This window comes from Mustela lutreola, chromosome 6, assembly GCF_030435805.1.
Source record: "Mustela lutreola isolate mMusLut2 chromosome 6, mMusLut2.pri, whole genome shotgun sequence".
NCBI classification, from domain to species: domain Eukaryota; kingdom Metazoa; phylum Chordata; class Mammalia; order Carnivora; family Mustelidae; genus Mustela; species Mustela lutreola.
Window position 1 is genome coordinate 30643807 of NC_081295.1, and position 21052 is coordinate 30664858.

Sequence of the window (21052 nt, forward strand, 5' to 3'; positions counted from 1 at the left end):
CAGCATTCTTTACAATACTGAAGGTATGGAAGCAGCCCAATTGTCCATTGATAGATGAATGGATAAATAAGATGTGGTGTGTATATATATGTATGTATATATTACATTGTGTATATATATGTGTGTATATGTATGTGCGTGCACATGCACAATGGAATATTAATCAGCCACAAAAACAATATGAGATCTTGCCGTTGGCAGCAACATGGATGAACCAAGACAGTATAATGTTACGTGAAATAAGTAAGACAGAAAGACAAATACTATTTGACTTTACTCATGTGGAATTTAAGAAACAAAATGAACAAATAAAAAACAGACTCTTAAATACAAAGAACGAACTAGTGTTTGCTAGAGGGGTGACTGGTGGGTGATGGGTGAAATAGATAAAAGGGATTAAGGGTACCCTTATCATGAAGAGCACTGAATAATGTATAGAATTATTGACTCATTGTACACCTGCAACCAATATAACGCTGTTAATTCTACTTCAATAAAGAGTCAATTCATCAGGAACATGTAACAATTATAAACATGCTTAAAATCAATGTCTCAAAAGCTGGCAGAATTAAAGAGAGATGTAGATCATAGGTGTTCAACACTCATAAGTGGAGACTTCAAATTTGCACTTTTAATAATGGTAGAACAGCTAGACAGAAAATTAACAAGGATAAGGGATACATGAACAGCACTATAGACCAACTAAACCTAATAGACATCTATAGACTATTCTGCTCAACAATAGCAAAATACATATTCTTCTCTGTGAACTTGAACATTCTCCTAAATAGACCATATAATGGTCCTTAAAACAAACCTCAATAAGTTTAAAACAACTGAAATCACTAAACATATGTTCTTTAACCACAATGGAATGAAAGTATAAATAACAAAAGGAAATTTATGAGATTTACAAATGTAGAAAGTAAACAACACACTTCTAGATAACCAGTGGGTCGAAGAAGAAATCACAGCAAAAATTAGAAAATGCATTCAAATGAATGAAAAGAAAAACACACTATGCCAATATTTATGGGATGCAACAAAAGCAGTTCTTAGAAATTCATAATTCTTAATACCTATATTAAGGAAAATATCAAATCAGTAACCTAACTTTCCACTTTAAGAAGATAGAGAAAAGCAAGCAGAAGGAAATATAGAATAAAAATTAGCATTAAAATGAAAAGGGGAATGTAAAAATAGTAGAGAAAATCAATAAAACTAAACCTGCTCTTTGCAAAGATTAATAAAAATGACAAATCTTTAGCTAAACTAGTAAAGAAAAAGAGGATATTCAAGTCACTGAAATCACTACTGGTGACCAAAAATGTATAAGGGAATACTATAAATAACAACATGCCAAAAATTTATTTAATATAATGAAATGGACAGATTCCAAAAAAGACACCAAATTATCAAAATTGAACCAAGAAGGAACACACATATATACACACCCCTGTAACAAGGAAAGAATTTGAATTAGTAATTTTAAAACATCCCGCTAAGAAAAACCCAGGCTCAGATGTCTTTAGTGAATTCTACCAAATGTTCTAAGACTTATTACCAATGTTATACTATTTCTTTCAAAAATATAAGAGCAAGAACACCTCCCAACTCATTCTATAAGGTCAGTATTACCCTGACACCAGAATCAGATGAGGACATCACAAGAAAACTACAGACTAATGTTCCTTGTGAATATAAATGCAAAAATTCCTCAACAAAATGCAAACCAAATCCAGCAGCAAGTAAGAGGATTATACACCAGGTCCAAGTGGAATCTATTCTGGGAATGCAAGGTTGATTTAACATCCAAAAGGCAATTAATGTAATTCACATATTAATAAAATAAAGGCCAAAAACTGCACGATCTTCTTAATGGACACAGGAAAATATTTGTCAAAATCCAACACCCTCTCATGATGAAAACACTCCACAGAGTAAGAAGAAAAGAGAACTTCCTTAATCTGACAAAGGGCATTCACAAAAAATCTATAGCTAACATCATGCTAAATAATGAAAAACTGTATACTCTCACTCCATGGTCAGAAACAAGGCAAAAATGTCCATACTGGAGACTCTAACTAGGACAACTATAGAAGAATAAATATTAAACACATCCAATTTGGGGAAAAAAGCAAAACTATTTCTAATTGCAGATGACATGACTACGTAGAAGAGCCTAAGAATTCACTAAAAATACTAGTAGAGTTAATAAGTTTAGCAAGGTTTCAGGATACAGGATCAATATGCAAAAATCATTTGTATTGTTATACACTAGAAATGAACAATATGGTGTAAATTCAAACAAGGAAGTGCAAGATTTGTACATTAAAAACTGTAAAATGTTGTTGAAGGAAATTAAAGATTTAAATAAATGAAGAGATTTCTCATGTTTGTGAATTGGAAGACTTACTGCTAGATGGCAGTACTTTCCATATCCATCTACAGATTCAACACAATCCCAGAAGCCCGGGTGACTTTTTGGCAGAAACTGAGATGCTCATACTGTAATTCATATGATAATGCAGGTGACCCATAAGAGCCATAACAATCTTGAAAAAGAAGCAAAGTTGGAGGACTCACATTTCTTGACTTAAAAACTTACAACAAAGTGAATATAATCAGAATAGTGTGGTAGTGACCACATATAGACATATAGATGGATGAAATAGAACTGAAAGTCAGGAAATAAACCTTTATACGTATGGTCAATTAATATGAGGGTGCCAGGACAATAAAATAGAGAAAAAACAGTCTTTTCAGTAAATGCTACCGAGATAATTGGATATGTACATATAAAAGAATAAAGTTGGACTCCTTCCTCACACCATACACAAAACTTAACTCTAAGTTGATTGGAAACCTAAATGTAAAAGCTAAAATTGTAATACTCTTAGAAGAAAACATAGGTGTAAATTTTACCCACGTTGGGCTATGTGATAGCATTTGTGCCGGAAGTGTAAGCAACAAAATTTGAACAAATTGGACTTTATCAATAAAGCTCTTGTGCTGCAAATGATACCATCAAGAAAGTGAAAAAAATAACCTATTGAATGAAAGATAGTATTTGCAAATCATATATCTGATAAGGACTCAATTCCAAAATATATAAAGAACTTTTTATCTCAATAATAGGTGGCTCCATTAAAAAATGGGCAAATGATCTGAATAGACATTTCACCAAAGAAGATGTACAAATGGCCAATAAGCACATAAAAACATTCTTGCCCTCATTAGTTTTTAGGGAAATGCAAATCAAAACCACTTCATACCCACAGGGTGGTTATAATCAGAAGGACAGACCATAGCAAATATTGGTGAGGGTATGGAGAATTTGGAACACTCCTACATTGCTAGTGAAAATGTAAAATGGTGTGACCACTTTAGGAAAAAAGTTTGGCTGTTCCTTAAAATGTCAAGTAGAATTATCATGTGACACACCAGTTTCACTCCTATGTATATGCCCAAAACACTGAAAAACTTCAGACAAAAACCTGTACACAGATGTTCCTAGCAGCATTATTCATAATAGCCAAAAAGTGGAAATGAGTAAATGTCCATTAACCAATGAATAGATAAACAAAAGGTGATAAATCCACAGAATGGGTAACATTGATTCTCACAAACTAGCTCTGCTACTCACTGGTCACCCTCCCACCACCACCACCACCGTTGCTTTTTTTGTGTAGAATTTTCTGTTTTCGTGCTATTGTTTCTTGTAAACTTTAAAATAACTTTTTCAGTTTAAGAAAAAAAAATGCACTCCTGTACATGTATAGGTTACCCATAGTCTGGGGAGAATAAACCTCTTTATTGGGTTTTATCATCCTTCTCAAATTACCATCTTACTTCCTTTCTCCCAGTCACTGACAAAATAAAAAAGTGAGATCTCAACCTGCTGTTTCATTTCTTTCACCTCCATTCATTCTTACCTCCCCATAATGTGGATTACTATTGTTTAGGATCTTTGGAGGTCCAAGAGAGCCTAATTACCCAGTGCTTTGATATCCTTGATGTCTTCATTTTTACAGCATTTGATAACATCATTTACTTCTTTTTAATAGTCTCTTTATTTTTAAAAATGCATGTTCACATCTTATCCAGTGCTTTTTCTTAATGGTTTGACACTGGCTGCTCTTCCTTTGCCTACCTCTGGTTGTTTTCCAGACTCCGTATGAGATAAAATTGCCCTCCTTAATGCCAACCATAAATTATTTGTATATAAAAATATACTGGTATCTTTAATATTTATTATGCAGTTTGAAAATTTAAAAAAAATTTTTTAAAAACTACAGTGACAATATTTTCATTATTTTCTCCTTTTAACCTATAATCACTGATAACAGAGTTACTATTTTAAAGAATTTAGTACCTTTATTTGAAGTATAATCAATATATAATAATCATTCAGATATACAACATAATAATTCAATATTTGTATATATTGTGAAATGATCACCACAGTAACTCTAGTTAACATTTGTCACAATACGTAGTTTTTTCTTATCACAGACTTTTAAGGTCTACCTTTAACTTTCAAATATACAATACAGTGTTACTAAGTATAGTCGCCATGCTAAATGTTACATCCCCACAACCAGCTCCTGTCTGGATTCTCATCACCCCATTCTAAACAGTCTCCTAAGTGATCTTCCTACTTTAGTTTCTCTCTCTTCTGTAATTCACCCAACTCATCCCTCCAGTTTATCTCTTTTAAAGGAACATTTCTGCTTTTAAAATCTAAACGTACATAAATAATAAAGCACTGTTTCCTTAACCTACCTATCAAGGCCTTCGTTTTTACCAACACCATCCATTAGACTTTTACAGATCCACCTCCCCCTTTCTCCTGATGAACCTTCTTACTCTCACGTTTCAACATGCTGGATATAGACTCAACACCTTTGCTTATGATTCCCACCTGAAATGTGTCTAACATTCATCCATCCATCTTGATTCAGCTCCTTCTTAAAATATTCCCTAATTCAGAATTAGTAGTCATTACTACTTTTTCTAAGTTCGTGACACAGCATTTGTTTCATTCATCGATCACTCCTACATTATGATTATTTCTTGTATACTGGCCTATTTTGATATTTCATTTGTAGATTTGTTTAACTTTTTGTATATGTATTGCTTAACTCCTGGAAGAATATTCCATAGACATTAAATAGAACTATTTTAGTATTTCCACCTTAGGTTTTATATATATGTATTTTTAGTGTTTTCATATGTTTGTTTTATGTTTGATATACTCTCATAGCCTATAGAGAGGCAAATTATAAAGGAAGTCACTCAAATAAATATATGAAGTTTTAAAGGCAGAAACAAGATAATAAGAAAGTTTGTTTAGCTTTTAAAGATAGATTGCAAAGTGTGACATTTAACTAAACACAGTTATTACATTTTGCTACTAATCTCACTTACTCTATTTTAGGATTCAAACAGGATAGCCTCAAGATTTTTATTTTTTAAAAGAAAAGTATCTAAACATTGTTAAGCTATAAGACATTTTTATTACATCCTCCAAAACTGAGGAATTTTTTTTCAAGTTTCATCAAAGAGCAATTTTTTAAGGACTTAGCTATAAATCCTGGGAAATAGAAGTTTCTGATGGAATTCTTACCACTGAAATTAATTTAAGTACAACAAAGTTACTGGTACCCACTATTGAAAGATCCCTTAAAATCCAGCTGTCAGTGGGTTGTCATTTTTACAACGGAAGGAATAAGGTGTTGTTTCTTGTTCATATTTATTTTTGGCAAGTGATTCCATGCTTGCCTTAATTGGTTAAAGGCCAAACATAGTCCATAAGTTTCAGACCTTGATACAAATCAGACACATATACTCACATAAGCCCTGAAAGGAGACATACATCGATCCATGAGTATTAATAATTATATCTATCAGTATTTACATTTTTGCTACCTACATACAGTAAAATTATTTGATACTTTATCTGAGTGAACCAAATCGTGTACGTACTGGATATTTTATTATTGCTTAATTAACTAGATCTTAATTTTATCATTTTCTGATAGCTTTTATAACCAAGAGCTTTTTTTTTACCTTTTTCTTTAACAAAGAATGTTTTTAAGTTCATTCATACATCTTACTGAATTTTGAGGTCATTTTAAATTCCAGATAATTCTAGCTTATAGCAGTCTTTTAATTTAGAGATTTATTTAATGTCGTAGTAAATGATTTATTCATTTTGAATAATTTTAATAAAAGTACAGATCACAAGTATTAGAAACTAATTATATATATTTGATTTTCAAAAACAAGTTATGTCATACATAATTTTTTAGTGTATTAATGATTGAAGAATAGGTAACCTGATGTAATAAAGATAAAAATATGAGGCATGTTTTCTTATCCTTTAATATATCTGGACGCGGCTGGATAAATGCCAGATAATTTTTCAAATATTGTTATAAAATGTATAATATACAATTAATTAATATGTCAGGAGGGTCCAGAAATTAAACTGGGTTCCTATGAAGGAAATTTACTGAAATGCTTTTCCTACAGCTTCAGTGGCCAAAAGACAGCACTGGAATGTGAGAAACTAATTTTGGTTTGTTTTAACGCCTCAGAATGTTACAAATTAATCAAGTGCTACTTAAAGTCTAGAACTCATTAACTTTATAAGTTTTACTGTTCCCATGACAGAGATTAAGTTACAGCATAAAGCTTCTTTAGTCTCTCACATTGATCAGGTTGCCATCCCCACTTATCTGCTAGTTAGTGGATTCAGTGTAGGCAGCGATGTGTGCAATGACATAAAAGTACTAGTTTAGTCTTATGAACACTTGTACAAGCTGAACATGAACCCATTCTGGCTGTTTCTTACCTCTGCAATTTGCTTATGTACAGCAAATATATATATATATCTATATATCTGTAAACACACACCCACACAAACAATATCCACTTACACGCTCACTAAAGAAAAAGCCAAAGTAGATTGTAATAAGCTTCTTATTTTAACAAATCTAAAACATAAGCTGTACAGCCAATGTACTTAAGAGCCACAAGGATATGTAAGACTTACATATTGAATTAAACTCCCAGAACCCTAACTAAACCCAGGTGCCGGCCAATCACTGAAAGACATTTCTCAGCAGTATAGATATGCCATGTTCTTAGGAGAACAAGCAAAGTAGTTAGGGATAAGATGGTGTGAACAAACCACTATGCAAGAGTATATATCCTCAGTAAACTTAAACGAGTACAAATATATAAGCAAAATGTGGTAGCTTTACATATCTTTTTAAAAATTTTTTTACTTTACGTGGAGTAGGTGAGTTTATGGCATTTCTAGAACAGATTGAGATTTGTGGTGAGAAGGCAAACAAAATAAAAACTATTGAGTGAACAGCAGGGCCCATTTGATGTGATTATGAAAGATGTTTCTTTATTCTGTTTTTTTCTTTTGCAATCTAAAAACAGTAGCAGGGGGTTGCAAGCAGAGTTCATCATAGGTTGTCAATCACTGTCATTTAACATTTGCAGGGGAAGATGTCTTTATACAAGGACAGCTGGGCAAATCAGAGACATAGATTTGCAGTTAGGAGCCTGTCCAGCCTCCACTAAATAAACAAGGACAGGGCAGACAGACCAGCCTCTCACATAAAAATATAATGGACTCCACTGACCTCGCTGCCCTCCATTCAGCTTCAATCCCAGTTGCATAAAAGCTTCACTGCCCACTTTCAATTTCCTTTAATTACCTACATGATGTAGATAAGAAAATGAACCTCACTTGTAGTCAGTGATCACACACAGGAAATTAACTAGACAAGTTGTTTAAAATTAGAGGAGTAATTTGGAGGTAAATAGAGTGTCCTACTGAGGAAAAAGAGGCTAGAAAAGGGTTTTTTGTGTGCTTGTTTGTTTTTAAGCAGGGATTTTGATTATTTTCCTAGCTCTCTCTGCTGATCCTGGGATTGCTGCTTTTCTAATCAATCTCAACTAAGTACGAAATCTCCTTTCTAAGTATTCTGAAACATCTAAAATAAAATTGTTGAAGGAGCTAAGAGCCAAGTAAAGTGGTGAGACAAACATGCCACCACATTCTAAAGAGTTTAGAAAAATTGTGAACTGGAATTACAGGAATAAATGATCATGGTTTTTACAGGAGGGTCTGGCAGAGAAAATGAGGATTAAGTAGCAGTTGTCTTCAGTCAGTCTTCATTTCAGATTGCTTAGCCAGTCCATAATCAAAACACACATGCACACAGAATTATATACCAAAAATATTCTTTATTTATTCTAACAAATTTGAAATCCATATTTTATTCTTAGAATTCATAGCATTTCAGTTTTTTTTAAATTAACATATAATGTATTATTTGCCCCAGGGATACAGGTCTGTGAATCATCAGTCTGACACAATTCACAACACTCACCATAGCACATACTCCCCAATGTCCATCACCCAGCCACCCTAGCCCTACTTGAATTTTAATTTGAAAATACTGTAGTGTTTCAGAGTAATGTAACTTTGGAAAAGTTGCACCAGGTGTGTAATATATGTCTTTCATTCCTGTTCCCTGTCTTTCCACAATATTTTGAGTTAGCTCACCAGGTACACTGAAAAGAGCATATTTCCTTACCACACACTGATGTGATTTTGTGAACATATAATTAATATGGATTTAAAAGAAACCTAATTGGAGACTGGAGATTAAAACCTGCAATATCAAATCTATGGTTCAAGAGGATACAATTCCTGAATATTTTATCTTTAATTTGACTGTCTCTTGTATTATGAGAACATTGTCTTTCAAAGAACCAGTGTTTTTTGTAACACAATTACATAAAAATTGTATGATTATTTGGATGAAATGAAGGTGCCACTACTAGTAGAGCATCAGTAAAAAAAAAAAAAAAAAAAAAAAAAAAAAATTGTTTCCTTGAATCATATTTAAGAATCATGATATCTTTAAAAACGAGTTAATTAAATGTTATTTTAGTTAGTGAAGTATATTTACATAATTGTAAACAAAGACTTACAACTGAAAACTGTAGAACAGAACTCAAATAATTGGATCTTCAACTTCAGCTAACATCCTGTGTGGTATCAGATGTGGGGATCATTATTATCCTAACTCCTGACATTTATACCAAGACGTATAGTATTTGAGTGTTTCATGAACACTATCACACGGAATCTTCCCACCAAATCCCAATTTAAGGTAAGGGATTTGGGTTTAGGAAGGTTTAGTTCCTCTTGGAGGGTCACATAGCTTGTAAATGGCAGAGCTGAAAATCCACCTGTTGTATCAGTTCCCAGATGCAGTGTTTTCTCTACCACCTCACACCATGCCATCCCACCCTTGGGACCTACAACATTTCTTAGGGGATTGATTATTTACTACATGTTTCAGGTTCCCCTTTAATTCAAACACTGGAAGCAGGAAAAGAGAGGATCCTCAAAGGAAGTAATTACTTTTGATGAGATGTCAGTTAATTTTTGGATAATTTTTAGCTACAGAAACTATTATTGGTTTGATACTTTATGAAGTATTTATAAATCAAATATCACCTCGTTTGAAGATCTCAAAAATATTGCATGTGTCAAGGTTTTTTAACTTTATTTTTTCAGTGTTCCAAGGTCATTGTTCAGGCATCACACGCAGTGCTCCATGCAATACGTGCCCTCCTTAATACCTACCACCAGGCTTACCCACCTTCCCACCCCACTCCTCTCCAAAACCCTCAGTTTGTTTCTCAGAGTCCACAGTCTGACTGTGGATTTCCCCCAACTCACTTCTCTCCATCTCCCCATGTCCTCCATGTTATTCCTTATGCTCCACAGATAAGTGAAACCATATGATAATTGACTCTCTCTGCTTGACTTATTTCACTCAGCATAATCTCCTCCAGTCCCGTCCATGTTGATACAAAAGTTGGTTATTCATCTTTTCTGATGGAGGCATAATATTCCATTGTGTATATGGACTGTGTCTTCTTATCCATTTGTCTGTTGAAGGGCATCTTGGCTCTTTCCACAGTTTGGCAACTATGGCCATTGCTGCTATAAACATTGGGGTACAGATGGCCCTTCTTTTCACTACATCTGTATCCTTGGGGTAAATACCCAGTAGTGCAATTGCAGGGTCATAGGATAGCTCTATTTTTAATTTCTTAAGGAATCTCCACACTGTTTTCCAAAGTGGCTGCACTAACTTGCATTCCCACCAACAGTGTAAGAGGGTTTCCCTTTCTCCACATCCTCTCCAACACTTGTTGTTTACTGTCTTGTTAATTTTGGCCATTCTAACTGGTGGTATCTCAGTGTGGTTTTGATTTGAATCTCCCTGATGGCTAATGATGATGAACATTTTTTCATGTGTCTGTTAGCCATTTTTATGTCTCCTTTGGAGAAGTGTCTGTTCATGTCTTCTGCCCATTTTTTGATGTGATTATCTGTCTTTTGAGTGTTGAGTTTGAGGAGTTCTTTATAGATTTTGGGTATCAGCCCAGTCTGTAGTGTTATTTGCGAATATCTTCTCCCATTCCGTGGGTTTTTTCTTTGTTTTGTTGACTGTTTCCTTTGCTGTGCAGAAGCTTTTGATCTTGAAGTCCTAAAAGTTCAGGGACTTCATCAAGATCAAAAGCATGTGTCAAATTTAATAATGAATAATACACTGCTTATCAAAAGCATATATTCAATAATAAATTCTGTGCAAGCATTCTAGCTTGTGTTCTCCTCTAATAAGAGTCAGTGTCCCTTTTTGCAATCCACATTTGAACCTTATCAGTCATACTTCTTTATCTAAAAAACAGATTTTTTTACTTTCTTCCAGTCTAGTCTTAAACTCCTCAAAGATACCTTACTCCCCCACTGTCATTTGAACCTCCTCTTCCTTATACTTGTCCAGTTGTCATTTTACATTATCTGTGCTCAATTTTGATTAAGATCAGTCTCCCTCACTGGACTATAGAGCTTTGTGAAAGTAGGTGGTCATGCCCCTGGTTTTATTTACCATTGTATACCTAATTATAATGTATGCTGAATAAAAATTGGGTAAACAAATGACTCAGCATATTAAGATCGTGTCCATTGTGGCAACATATTATTTACTTTAGTAAAAATGAAAGTATATAGTTTTTTGCAAAGAAATTAAAGAATCCTGAGTTTAGAAAGATTGCTTCATACATTGAGAAAATGCAGCACCTGGGTGGCTCAGTTGGTTAAGCATCTCCCTTCAGCTGAGGTCATGATCACAGGGTCCTGGGATCAAGTCCCGCATCTGGCTCCTTGCTCAGTAGGGAGTCTGCTGCTCCTTCTCCTTCTGCTGTTTCCCTCACTTGTCTCCCCGCCCACCCCCCTGCATCAAATAAATAAATAAAATCTTTTAAACAAAATAGGAAAAATATCCTTGAATTTTTTTCATAAGGTCACTGTCTTTGGGTAGTCTACAGTAAAGATCCGATGGTCCCCTTATTAGACTTAGAAAGATCTCTCTTCTGCACGACATTTTTTCCAGCCTAAAATGTACTCAGCTGTTAGCAGACTCCTGTGATACTGATACTTCTGGCAGTGAGCAAATTCACAATCCTACTGAAGCAGAGGATTAAAGCAATAAATCGGGTAATTCAAGCAGAATTGGCATGGTTTAGAGAACAGTGGAATCACGTCTTACATGGAGTTTAGATTCTAAAGAAAGCAAATATAACAAAAAGCACTGGTGATCAAATTTACCTGAAAATGACCCCAAAAGTACAATAAGCATGACTGTAAGTAGTCAGTCCTATTTGGATATACTCATATACTCCTTCTCAGTGAGTTCAATGCCACTACTTTTTCCTTTAGCATTGGGGCAGATCATTGTTTCTTTAGTTCAGCACCAAATGGAGGAGTTGGTTTCATTAGAAGTCATGCTTTATGAAGGTGTGTATCATGTGCTTCTTCGGATGCTGGAACCACAGAATATAGAAAGATGTTCACACATACAGAGTTATTTGATGCTGGGAAATGCCCAGTTTATATTGTTATTAATTGGTCAGTCTCCCTCTTGTCTGTCTCTCCCTGTTTCTCTCTCCCTCCCTACCTCTGTGTGTATGCTAGGGGTTGGTGGGTAAAGTGTATAATCAAATTTGAATAAGATTGTACTGAGGGGAGTGGATTACTTAGATAATACTACAGTTAGTGCTTTTAGGCCAAATTCTTACTTTCCATGTAATTTTTCTTTAATCGAACTTTTCATATAATTTGTAAGCCTAATCCTGTTTCTTACCTATCCAAAGCCTAGAGAGCGAATTCAGTTTGCAGTATTAAAATAACTATTTGATTTTCTTCTGCTAGAAGATCAGAAGTTGTATTTAATGAACAGTAGAAAGAAATCTAAATATGAATAAAACGTTAGACCATGAAACGGTTTTAAAGCTTATTTCTCCCCCTCCACCTCCACCAACTATCCAGATTATTGCCCTCTCTTTAAGTGTATTTTGCATGCTTGACAGAAAGCTCCAACTCACTGAGTGTTCCCAACTTCTCTGCTATTAATAGCATCATCATTCTCTTCATCCCTGAGGCTCAAACCTCAGACCCCTCCTTAGCTGTTTTATAGATCTGCTCATACTATTTTCTCCACATGGAATGCAAGGAATCTCTCTCCCTCTGTCCTCTTCTACAAGTTGTTCTAAGCCTAGAATGAACACTGTCTTTTTTGGAAAACTTTCCAGCACACCCAATTCACTCCAGGACTCTTCCCTAAATAATTCTATTTTATTCTACACTTAAAGTAATTATTTATATAAATTTTTGCCCAATATAATTTTAATTTCCTTGAAGGAAAAGGTCACATTTTAGATTTCTGAACCATCTTAGTTCTTACCTACTGTTCATTTTTTCTTAAACATTTGGCAAGCCTGGAATAGGTGGATAGTCACTGATAGGGATTTGGATGGAGCTCAGATACTACGTTGAGATGGATCAGCCATTACATGATGATGCTTCGGTCCTAAAATTCACCTGAAATCAAAAATAATATAACTGTCATGTACAACTGGTCCTTCTTTAGCAGATGACTTCAGAGAGAACAGACAGGAAAGAACTGAAATGACGTACGAAAGGAAAACCAACATGACACATAGGGGCAAAAATGATTAATTGCTAATATGTCAACATACATATCTTTACACAAAGCAGTCAAAAGGTGAAGATAACATTTAAAATAATGTAGAATAGCTGTAATATTTTTGACTAATGCAGGACAAAATAAGGTGAAACATAATTTAAAAATATTTATCTAGTTCAGTTAAACAGAATATTTCCGCTTTTCATTTAAAATATTTTTTTCAGGGGCGCCTGGGTGGCTCAGTGGGCTAAGCCCCTGCCTTTGGCTCAGGTCATGGTCCCAGGGTCCTGGGATCAAGCCCCACATCAGGCTTTCTGCTCAGCAGGGAGCCTGCTTCCCCCTCTCTCTGCCTGCCTCTCTGCCTACTTGTGATCTCTGTCAAATAAATGAATAAAATCTTTTAAAAAAATAAATATTTTTTCAGCATACTATATTGAATCAATTGAAATTATTTTAAGACCTATTTTTTTAGTCTTTTGAACTCATGATTTTCCTTCCCACTCTAGGGTTTTTGTGTATATACTGTTCCTAGAACACTTCATTTCTCTCTTCATCTACTTAATATCTGCTGATCTCTGTATCTTATCTGCCTTTTTCTTCAGGAATCCTTTATGACCTTCCTAACTCAGGCAAATTCCTTGGCTAGATTCTGTCATGCTTCTGTATGTTTCTTCTTCATAGCACTTGTCACCTTATTAAATTTGCATTTATTTACATGATCGGTTGAGTAATGTATGTCTTTCTCATAAGGCAGATAATCAACAAATATTTGTTTAAGTGAATTTATTCCATTTGGTTTTTGAAATAAGAATTTACCTATTAATATAGTCTGAATTTTCATCATAAAGATGTAATTATGTTTTTAGTAGTCTTGTAGTATACTGAACATACAGTAAAGGCACAGGTTTCTGAAATTGTAGGTCAAGCAAGGAAAGATAAAAATATATATAGGTATAGAATACTCTAATTGTTTCATATAATTGAATTCCAAATTATACAGTCTTCAGGGATTCCATCACACAGTTTTATTTCCTAGGCAGGAATTCTGTACCTATCAAAAGCAAATCAAAAGTTATCGCATTCCCCTCTATGAGCTTTAACTCCCTCTCCTTCCACCCTGACCTCTACCTAGACAACCACCAATCTGCTTTCTGTCTCTGTAGATTACTTTGCAAATCCTTAGGGTATGTACTCTGTTTTTGGTCTGATTTCTTTCATCATAATTATTCTGAGATTCATCCATATTTTGGTATCAATAGTTCGTTCTTTCTATTGCTGAGTAAAATTCCATTGCATGGATCCATTGTATGGATGTATGGGTAAAATTTATCCCTTCATTTGTTGATGGACGTTTAGGTTTTTTCCTCTTTTTTTTTTTTTTTTTTGTTTGTTTGTTTTGCTGTATAATAAGGAAAGCTGCTGTGAACTACTGTGTACGGTTTTTGTATGAACATATGCTCTTTTTTCTCTTAGGTAAATCACTAGGAACATGGTAGTTATATGTTTAAATTTTAAGAAAATATGAAACTGTTTATCTAAGCAATTTAAACGTTTTAAATTCCTGCCAACTGTGTAGGAAAAGTTTCAATTTTTCTCCATTCTTGCTAGTACTTGATATGTTAGTCATTTAAATTTTGGCCATTCTAATTTTTTATTTTCCTGATAACTAATAATATTTCATATAGATACATACATAAATAGATACATAAAGTATCTATTAAAATCTTTCCTGTTTTTCACTGGAATGTTTGCATTCCCACTGAGTTTTGAGAGTTGATACATTCTGTATATAAGGCCTGTATTAGATCTATGCTTTGCAGATGTTTTCAGTCTATGGCCTATGTTTTAATTTTCTTAATGTCTTTTTTTTAAGAACAGTTTTTTTTTTTTAATTTGAAGCTCAATCTATCATTTCTTTTTTAAAGATCATGCTTTAAGTTATCTTATCAAAGAAATATTTTCCTAACCCTAGGTAGCAGAATTGTCCTCCTGCTTTTCTTCTGAAAGTTTTATAGGTTTAGATTTTATATTTAGGTCTATCGTACATTTTGAGTGAACTTTTTATATACAGTATGAAGTAGAGATTGAACGGTTTCATTTGCTTTATTTTGGGGGGTTTTGTATGTAGATTCCCAATGATTGCACTACCATTTCTTGAAAAGATACTCTTTCTCCACTGCTTTGTCTTTCACACTTTGTCAAAAATTTGTTGTCCATATAGGTATGTATTTATTTCTGGATCTATTCCATAGAACACTTTTTCTTATTAGATAAGCTTTATAATTAAAGTCTTGAAATCAGGTCTTGTTAACTCCCACTTTGTTACTTTTAAAGTTCTTAAAGTTATCCTAGGTCCTTTACATTTCCGTATTATTTTTTTTTTTTTGGACAGAGAGGTCACAAGTAGGCAGAGAGGCAGGCAGAGAGAGAGGGGAAAGCAGGCTCCCTGCTGAGCAGAGAGCCCGATGCTGGGCTCGATCCCAGGACCCTGGGATCATGACCTGAGCTGAAGGCAGAGGCTTTAACCCACTAAGCCATCCAGGCACCCCTCCATATGAATTTTAGAATCAATTATCTTATGATTAGAATCATTATTTTCTTCTGTTAGCTATGACTCCCGATATTGGCCTGTGTCTCAAGTCTTCAGGGGCAGCAGTTTGCCCCATGTCCTCTCTTCTTTCATGGCTCCAAAAAGAGTTGTTGAACTTTCAATTTGTTCAGCTTTTTACTTGTTGTTAGGATAGAATAGTGACTTCCAGGCTCCTTACATGTGGTACTGGAAACTCGATTTCAAATCATTTTATTTTAATCTAATTTACTACAATAAATTTTAAGTTAAGGATTCTTCTCTTCATCCTTTTCTTACCTCACCAATCTTATCCTCCGCCTCCCTGCCTCAGCCCTGCCATATCCTTCCATTCATCCTATAGCTCTTAAATATCATTGTTTCCAAGAAATTTTCCCCGACTGTTTAAAATAAGTACGTCCCCAAACCCAATGTCCCTTCAGCACTCTGTACTTACCTTATAATAAGATTCACTGTACTTTGTAGAACTGTCTGTCCCTGAGGAACTCTCAGTTTCTGGTTCATTGCTATGGTCCCGTGTTAAACATTTTGTATGATGCCCAGCAGGTCCTCTGTTATTTTTGTGGATTGTAAAAATAAGAGCATTCATGCATTTCAGATATATTGCACATTACTAGCTTGTGCTTACATATTTTTTTCATTTTATTTTATTGTATTTCTTTTCAGTGTTCCGGCATTCATTGTTTATGCACCACACCCAGTGCTCCATGCAATAAGTGCCCTCCTTAACAGCTACCACTGGGCTCACCCATCCCCCACCCCCCTCGCCTCCAAAATCATCAGCTTGCGCTTACATATTAATAATAGTATTGAATAAAGCAAAGTTCTAAGAGGGCATGATTAGTTACCTTATGGTTTTTCTAAACTACGTTTTAAATGTCAGTAGTTCAGCTGAGAAGTATGTTAATTATACCTTTGATCCAACATTATTTTATATATATATATATTTATATGTGTTTGTGTGTTTTCCAGGATGCAGAAGAATACACAGATTTGCCTGTGAGACATAATGAAGATCATATGAATAGTGAACTGGCAAAATGTCTTCCCTTTGAATCAAATCCTCATTCATTTGATAGCCCTCACACCAAAGCACATCTCCTACTACAGGCACATCTCAGCAGAACCATGCTGCCCTGCCCAGACTACGACACGGACACCAAAACAGTCTTGGACCAAGCGCTCAGAGTATGTCAGGTATGAAAGTCTAAGACCTATATTTTCTCCCATTGTTTTTGCTTTTCTCCCCCCCCCCCCGCCCCGTATTAGGATAAAATATACTTGCATTTAAAATATTTTATCACTGCATTGTTGAGAAAAATCTGATGAATCAAATCAAGAACTTTCAAAGGAAAAGGCAAATATAAATGCAGTAAGATTACAATTTCAGCTATCCATTAGGTGAAAATTGAAGATAAAATTCAATGCCAGCTACTTTTCTAAGTTCTGAGTATATAGCAGTGAACAAGCAAAAGACTGCCTGCTCCGTCCAAAGAAACAAAATCTTGCTGGATGGAACTAGAGGGTATTATGCTGAGCAAAATAAGTCACTCAGAGAAAGACAGTTATCATACGATCTCTCTGATAGGAGGAATTTGAGAGACAAGGCGGGGGTTATGGGGGTGTAGGGAGGGAAAAATGAAACAAGATGGGATGGGGATGAAGACAAACCATAAGAGCGTCTTAATCTCAGGAAACAAACTGGGGGTTGCTGCAGGAGGGGAGGGGAGGGATAGGTTGGCTGGGTGAGGGGCTGGAGGGTGGGATATGTGCTATGGCGGGTGCTGTGAGATGCGTAAGCCTGACGAATCACAGACCTGTACCCCTGGGACAAATAATACATTATATGTTAAAATTTTTTAAAAAAAAGACTGCCTGCTGTTATGGGCTTTCACTTGAGATGGAAAAGACAATTAAAAATATAAGTCGGAGGGATAACTGTGATGGGTTTTTTTTTTTTTTTTTTTTTTAAGTAATAAAGTATAATAAAGGAAATAGAGAGAAAGATGGAAAGTATTGTTCTGTGCTACTTTAAATGTGTTCCAGGACTATCTTGCTTATAAGGTAACATTAAAGAAAGAATTGAGGGGCGCCTGGGTGGGGTGGCTCAGTGGGTTAAAGCCTCTGCCTTTAGCTCAGGTCATGATCTCAGGGTCCTGGGATGGAGCCCCGCATCATCGGGCTCTCTGCTCAGCAGGGAGCCTGCTTCCCCCCCTCTCTCTCTGCCTGCCTTTCTGCCTACTTGGATCTCTATCTGTCAAATAAATAAATAAAATCTTTTTAAAAAAAAGAAAGAAAGAATTGAAAGAAGAGAGTGAGCCCTAAGATTATCCGAGGGAGTATACTCCAAAAACTAGGAAAGCTGGTTCCAAGTCTCTCATGCAGGAACTTACTTGGTGTCATCAAAGAAAAATAAAGGAGACCATTGTAAAGAAGATGGACAGGGGCACTAGAAATGAAGTAAAAAAGAAGTGGATGTGGAGATTATTTTCTCAGAGAAAATGGGGTCAGGTCAGGGGAGGGAGTTTGTAAACCACTAAGGATTTTGGATTTTACTCAGAGACGGAGCTGCTAGAGCAGTGATTCTGTTGGTTATATCTATGAATATTTACCATGTTAATTTAAAACTGAAAAAGTCTCAAATATTTATTGTGTTATTTAAAACTAATAATAACGGACCCATTGTATGTTAATTGAAGTAACATGATTTTTCAGGAAAAGTGACTATTTTCCAAGACAATAAAGAAAATTAATGAAAAGTATAGAATTGTTTTACATTTTTGCAAATATCTTTAATATCTAGCTTAATAGAAGTCAGCAAGATTCATATATCTCCTTTTGCAATCAGTCTGTTACAGTATGATGTGTTATGAAAAAAAGTATGAAGTATATGAAAAAAAGCCAGCCTCACAAGGACATGTAGTTTGAAAAGGGAAGAGTATTTTTATAGCCTTTTCAGGTAATTGTGGATGTCCTTTTTTGACACTACATGGAAATGACATGTGGTTTTTCTTGAAGATTAGTTGCAGTATGGAATCTGAAACCCTATCAATGAAACTTTTCATACCTTGAATGCTTTAGGGCTAGGCATGAAGTGATGGTGGCTGGACCATGTTGAGAAGTGTGAGACTGGTTAGCATGGGCTGGTTTCCTGTATTTAGTTATTTGTTTATTTATTTATTTATTTTCAGAATTAACAGAATCTGCTAATGAATTGGAAAAGAGTTTTTAGGGAAAGTGAGGAGCGAGAGAAGTTTCCAGGGCTAGTCTCCTGAGCAAATGGAGGGACGGAGCTGCCATTTACTAAGAGGTGATGGGGAGAGGAGCAGTGTTGGGGAAGCGCTCCCAAGGGAGTGAGATAATGAGAGATTGAATTTTTCTGCATTCTACCTTTATTTGACATTTGGGTAATGAGAAATAATTTTAAAATTTTCCCCAAAACTTAGGGTGGTTTTGTGGGGATTTTTTTTTTGGTTTTTTTTTTTTTGTTTTTTTTTTCTTAAAATGCAGTTTTAATACTTTTTTTTTAATTTTTTATTTTTTATAAACATATATTTTTATCCCCAGGGGTACAGGTCTGTGAATCACCAGGTTTACACACTTCACAGCACTCACCAAAGCACATACCCTCCCCAATGTCCATAATCCCACCCCCTTCTCCCAAACCCCCTCCCCCCAGCAACCCTCAGTTTGTTTTGTGAGATTAAGAGTCACTTACATGGGGGCTTAAGTGGGTAGGGTGTTTTTAAGATAGAGAAAATAGATCTAGGTCTATGGAGGTACATTATGGCATCATTTAAAAATTAAAGACTTGTAAAAAACCTAAGTATCTTTCCATTTATAGAATGCTGTAAAGTTTACAATTTCATTTGTAAATTCTGCATGTATATAAAACATCTGTATCTATATGTACAAATATATCTAGAGAGAAGATGAATAGTGTCCACCAAAAGGTGAACAGTAACCATCTCTCTAGCAGGATTGTGGGTGGTTTTTAATTTCTTCTTTATGCTTTTCTAAAATGTTTAAATCTTTTAAAATTAGCTTCTAACATTTTTATTATCATAAAAAATTAAATTATACCATTTAAAAGATAGGAATATTTCATAAAATAGAGTAAGTACAAACTTACAGAAATTAAGGAGGTAAAGCTATACTAAACACAGATATTTTTTGACATCCTTTTGTAACCAACACATGGTTTTCCTCTCTAGGAAGACATGGACACACATACCCCACAATTTCTTGGTCCATTCAATTATGAGTGGACATTTGGGTGGCTTCCATGTCTTGCTATTGTAAATAATGGTGCTATAAACATAGGGGTTCATGTATCCTTTGAATTAGTGTTTTTGTATTCTTTGGGTAAATACTCAGTAGTGTGATTGCTGGATTATAGGGCAGTTCTATTTTTAACATTTTGAGGAACCTCCATACTGTTTTCCACAGTGGCTCCATCAGTTTGCATTCTCACGTCCATGGTACAGAAGGGTTACTTTTTCTCCACAACTTCACCAACATCTGTTGTTCCTTGTGTTGTTGATTTTAGCCATTCTAAAGGTGTAAGGTGGTATTGCATTGTAGTTTTTATTTGAATTTTCATGATGATAAGTGATGATGAGCATCTTTTTATGTGTTTCTTGGCCATTTCATTTTTATTTGAAAAAATGTCTCTGTGTCTTCTGTGCATTTTAATTGGATTATTTGTTTTGGGGGTATTGGTTTATATAAGTTCTTTATATATTTTGGATACTAATCCTTTATCACATATGTCACTTGTAAATATCTTCTCTCATTCTATAGATTGCCTTTTAGATTTATTGATTATTTCCTTCACTGTACAGAAGCTTTTTACTTTTATACAGTAAAATATTTTTTTTTACTTTTATACTTTTATAAGTTTATTTTTGCTTTTGCTTTTCTTTGCCTTGGGGAACCTATCTATAAAAAAGTTACTATGGTCAATGTCAGAGAAGTTATTGGCTGTGCAGGCATTTTATGGATTCAGGTTTTACATTTAGGTCTTTAATCCATTTTGAATTTATTTGTGTGTATGGTGTAAGAAAGTGATCAAGTTTCATTTCTTTGCATATTGCTCTCAATGTTCCCCAGCACCATTTGTTGAAGTTACTGTCTTTTGCCCATTGGAAAATATTTCCTATTCTGTGGAAAAAACCACCATTGCATTTAGTAGTCATTTCTCTCCTTAGTCCCTTGACTTTCATGATCTTGGCCCTTTTCAAGAGTACTGACCAGTTATTTTATAGAACTGTCTCTCAATTTGGGTTTGCCTAATGTTTCTTCATAATTAGATTGAATATGTATATATAGTATACATTACTATATATAGTAGCTACATTACTCCACT

General features: G+C 34.7%; 1 protein-coding gene across 1 annotated transcript in view; it reads left to right on the plus strand.

Moving 5' to 3' along the window:
- ASCC3 (activating signal cointegrator 1 complex subunit 3) overlaps window positions 1-21052 on the plus strand; it is a 344503-nt gene that overhangs the window by 300771 nt on the left and 22680 nt on the right. Inside the window, exon 37 of the mRNA XM_059177004.1 lies at window positions 16657-16881. Within this exon, the coding sequence (XP_059032987.1) occupies window positions 16657-16881 (225 nt within the window). The remainder of the gene's footprint in view (window positions 1-16656; window positions 16882-21052) is intronic.